This window comes from Miscanthus floridulus, chromosome 8, assembly GCF_019320115.1.
Source record: "Miscanthus floridulus cultivar M001 chromosome 8, ASM1932011v1, whole genome shotgun sequence".
Lineage (NCBI taxonomy): Eukaryota > Viridiplantae > Streptophyta > Magnoliopsida > Poales > Poaceae > Miscanthus > Miscanthus floridulus.
Genome location: NC_089587.1, coordinates 197,105,786 through 197,110,637, shown reverse-complemented (window position 1 = coordinate 197,110,637; position 4,852 = coordinate 197,105,786). Strand labels below are relative to the sequence as shown.

At 48.5% G+C, this 4,852-nt stretch overlaps 1 protein-coding gene across 1 annotated transcript; it reads left to right on the top strand.

Moving 5' to 3' along the window:
- The first annotated feature begins 436 nt into the window (after positions 1-436).
- LOC136470464 (protein DETOXIFICATION 35-like) lies at positions 437-1,885 on the top strand. The gene is made up of 3 exons (XM_066468301.1): positions 437-594; positions 1,251-1,510; positions 1,554-1,885. Exons 1-3 carry the CDS (start codon positions 437-439, stop codon positions 1,883-1,885), a joined length of 750 nt encoding a protein of 249 aa, XP_066324398.1.
- The last annotated feature ends 2,967 nt before the right edge of the window (positions 1,886-4,852 follow it).

Here is a 4,852-nt window from a genome sequence, read left to right as displayed (position 1 = left end):
CGAGTAAACCCCCTCGTCTGTGATGTGAGGAGGGAGCAACGACATGCCGCAGCAGCAGAACTGCAGAACAATCTCTCTCATAGTGGACAGGGAGATCATGGGATATGTTACGGAAGAAGTCCATTCTTGGTCCCTCAACTATTATGTTGGTCTAATTTTGATCTTCAACTACAAAACCGTCTGGTTCAGAAACCTCAAGTTTGAAAACCTTTCACTCTTGATATCTAGACATGGTTGTGGTTGTTTCGTGCCGACGTGTACCTAGTTTTGACCGGCAAATCTGGCTTTGACCGCCACATAGGACGCACGCACGGAAGGATAGCGGCGCTCGCAGCCGATTTACGCCACAGAGCGCCGCCTCCGCCGGCCACCGCGGCCCGCTCCCCGAGCGCAGGCTCTCCATCGTGCTCGTCTTCTTCGCGTCATCGAGCTCGCCATGACAGAGCAGCCGTCTGCCCTCTGCCGCTGCACCTCTCCCTCACCCTCCGGGAAGAGCATGCAGCGGCGCGGGTGGAAGCGCGGGTCCAGCAAGGCGCGGCCGCGCGGGGAGGCTGCGGCGGCGCGCCAGTGGGAGCAGACCGCGCGGAAGCGGAGGTAGTCCAGGAAACCTCCCGACACTGGAGCGCGCCCGACCCCGGCGGCCCTCCCACGCCATCTCCGGCGTCCGTTGCTGCACGAGATCCGCTGCTCCTCCTCGCCGGAGATCTCTTGGTGCTCCTCCCCGATGTAGATCCCCTGCACCCGACGCTCCAATCGTCGCCGCCCGCCGAAGATCTCCTGGTGCTCCTCCCCTCGCTCTGGTCCATCACAGCGCCGAGGCAGGCGAGCACGAGCACTCGGAGACACCGAGGCAGTGCGTCACGGCGACCGTGGATGGAGCTCGATCGCGCCACTCGGCCACCGCGTCGTGGCTTGGATGTGCCGGCGATCCTCTGGACCACCCCTCGGCAACGACCTCGCCCATGGTTGCCGGCCATCCCCGCCCTCCCCTGTGGCTCCACTGAATCTCGCTCGCACAGCTCCAAACGGAGTGTCTCCAGTTGCCCTCAGCTTGAAGCTCTGCTGCACACCGACGAGAACACCTACAGTCATCGCGTCCTCTTCTCAGCGAGCTGCGGTGAGTTGCTCTGAAAGTCTCTCTGTTCCAAATACTCAACTGCCTCCTGTCTACTCTGAATGTATGCTTGATTTGAATGCCTGAATGTTAGCTGAAAACTCTGAAACCTATTAGATGTTACTCTGAATGTTAGCTGTCTGAATGATCACTGCCTCCTGAATGTTACGCTGAAGGCAATGGCAAGATTGGGCCTCTCTGTCGTCTCCACCTTCTCCTTCGGCTTCCTCCTCGGGATGGGCAGCGCGCTGGAGACGCTGTGTGGGCAGGCGTACGGTGCGGGGCAGCTGGACTGGCTAGGCGTCTACGCGCAGCAGTCCATCGTGGGACGCGCTCCGGGGGCTCTGGCCTTTCGCCAGGCTCTCCCTCGCCTCCGCTGTCATGCTTTGCCTCGAGGTCTGGACGTCTTGTACATGACGGTGCTCGTCGTCCTCACCAGACGCCTCGACGACGCGGAGATCGTCGTCGAATCTGGCCGGCCGCGCGCCGCCAAGCACGCTGGCGGCGGTGGTCGCGCAGTCGCTGGCCATGGGGCTGGTGGCCATGATGCTGGTGCTGGCGTACCGCAACAGCTTCGTGGTGCTCTTCGCAGGCGACAGGGACATGCAGACGGCCGCGGGGAAGGTGGCGCACATGCTAGCGGCGACCATGGTGCTCAACAGCGTGCAACCGATGATCTCCGGGGTGGCCATCGGCGGCGGCTGGCAGGCGCTGGTCGCCTACATCAACCTCGGCTGCTACTACGCCGGTGCAGTTCGGTTGAGTCGATGACGCGTGGGCCCTACATTGATAAAACCGCTCTATGTTGGACAAAACAGTCTCATCCGCGTCCAGGTGCTAAAAGTGAACGGTTTTGACAGTTGAGGTACTAACATTAAACGGTTTTGTAGTTTGAGATTAAAATTAGTCCAACATAATATTTGAGGCCCAAAAGTAGACTTAATCCGTTAAAGAAAGCCATGCACATCAGAGGAACAGGACGAAGGTTAGCTTTTGGCGTCCGATAGCGGGAAATGGAGCACATGCTACGAATGGGGTGCGAGATTTTTTCCTAAAAACAATTAGGACGGATGATCCTGCACCAACAGCTATTAGCCATGCATGGATGCTATCGGAAATTGATCCCGCTCGAGTATGACTAGGCAACAGTTTCAGCAGTACGAACGAAGGTGCAGCACAGGAGACGCACATGACCGAAAAAAATTAGAGGTAGCCAGCCCGATTGGGAACTTGGTTTAGCCTGATGCCTGACGATGGGACACCAACAACAATTGATGTAGGGCGCGTTTAGTTCGGCAAAGTTTGCACCTTTGCATAGTGCACGATTCTCCACTGTAGTATTTCGTTTATATTTGTGAATTATTGTCCAAACATTGACTAATTAGGCTCAAAAGATTTGTCTCGCAAAGTTAAAGCAAACTGTGCAATTAGTTTTTGATTTCGTCTACATTGTACCACAAGTTCGATATGACGGAAAATCTTCTTTTTGCATAATGCACTTTTAAAGAACTAAACAAGGGCGTACCTGCCTAAGGACATGTTCCGTTACTGCAAAACGACCTTCTAGATAGATTTTTGGCCAGATTGCTTTGTTAATTTAAATAATCATCATCAGCAGGATCGGTTCTTGGGCTCGTTTCGGAGCAACCGAACGAGCCCTAAAGTATTCTAGGCTAGGCAGGCTAACATGGATTCTGAGTTTCGAGGGTACCTGTTTGGCAAATCCAATTGTTGTAAGGTGATAAGTTAAACAATGGTTGTAACAGTTCGCCGAGACAAGGAGGACATGCTTGAATAGTTGTTAGCTTTTCAGCTTCAACAATGATGCTTTGGTGCAAATTCTTCAGCTATATGACTATGAGCTCTGTCACTGTAGCCTATTACCAGGAGTGCAGAACTTCTTCAGGCGCTGCTAACATCTCAAGGGCTTCCAGAGGCCTACTATGCTATGGAGCCAGCATGGCCGATGGTGCGTGCCACATCGCGCTGCCCTGATCCTCAATAATGATGGAAAAGCGCAATGCGTGCCCATGCCGTGGCAGAAAAGTGCGCATAGTTTAAAGCCTAATTTTTGGCTTTGGCTTGATCGATCGGTGGTTTTCGTCTTTCATTGCGCTGTTCATACCATGTGTGGCTGGGTTTGTTCTTCCCCATTCCATCAACAGTCCCGGGCATCCAAAAGGGCACGCCCTGTTCTCTCCTCTTGCTCATGTTGCCTGTGGATAAACATCCTGTTCGCTTGGCTTATAAGCCGTATTTTTTCAGTCAACGAACAATATTTTTCTCTCACAATAAATTAGTCAACGGTATTTTCAGTCATGGCTTATTAACCAAGCGAACAGGACAAAACGCTACGCAACCGTGCTACACTTGTGGTATGATTGATCCTAATAAACTAAGTAACATGGTGTCACGCCAAAACATATGGCCGTGCTATTTGAAACTAGCATGGTTAATTAAATTAACATTTTGCTCGAGCTAGAAATACCAGGGCAAAAAGAGTAATTTTGGAAGTGGGGGTAATTACTCTTTTCGGAATTATCCATTTCTGATGGAAAAGAAAGGTGGGTAAAAGTAAAACTCAGTGTCTCGGAGGGAGGACATAGAATTACTTTCTCTTGAAAGGTCAAATGTTGCATTTTTCAAGTACATAGTACTCCTTAGCATTTCCCCAAGTATCTTGGAATCATTATTATCCGCTGTCCTTTTCCTTCTTTTCGGAAGAAAAAGGGGAACAAGTATGCATCAATTCGCAGCTGTACGGTTGAATGAAGAAGTTTTATGGTAGTGTGTAAGCTTTGAAAGCCCTGTTGGTGGATAGCAGCCGTCTCACGCTTAAACCATGACCACAGAAAAATAAGAATTAAATGAAATGACAATTTAAATTGTATGGTAGGATTGGACTGTCTGACGGCACCAATACGTATGAACTTTTTTCCCATGATGATGGCTATGATAAGACAAATTAACTCTTGAAACACTGTTTTTTCCGCGAAGGCCGAAGGCGGATTAGTAATTTTCTAGGAACAGTCAGACACCAACAGTAGAGTAGTTTGTCTTTAACAAGATAATATAACCTCGATCGATCTTCTGTGATAGTAAAAAGATCGTGTTGAATGTGTGCTCTAGAGCTAATTGGATTAGATCCGATAATTGCTCTGATCCTATAATTGTCTCCAGTCTTTTTTATAAGCATAATAGATACTTTGTAGTCTGTATCAAGTTGTTATAAACTTATCAGCTCTTGACCTTATGCTTTTTATTCATATCCATAGTTTTTTTCTTTTACATGGCAGTATGGCACCACTATATATGCATCTTAAATACGCATTTGGTTGAATCTCAACTACGGCAGCTCTTGTTGCAACCCGTATCTTATGAAGTCATGAATATAAATTTTGATTTTTTTTCTTAATTTAAGTCTTATCATATAGTCACCTATGTGGTCTACGCTAATACCCCTGCCCCCACCCCCACTTCTCAAGATAATTAAATTTTCTTATCAATGAGTTATATATGTGCAGTAATGGTTATCAAATTTAGATACCTAGGGGGTTATTTCAAATTTTCTTACATAATAGTAGATGCAGTTAATTTAGATGGAAATTTAAGGGTTACTTTGAATTCTCCTTCATAATGATAAAAGAGGGTAACTTATATAAAAATATAGGGGGTAGTTTAAATTATCTTTTATAACGGCAAAGGTGGGATAATTTATGAAAAATCATGGGGTCACTT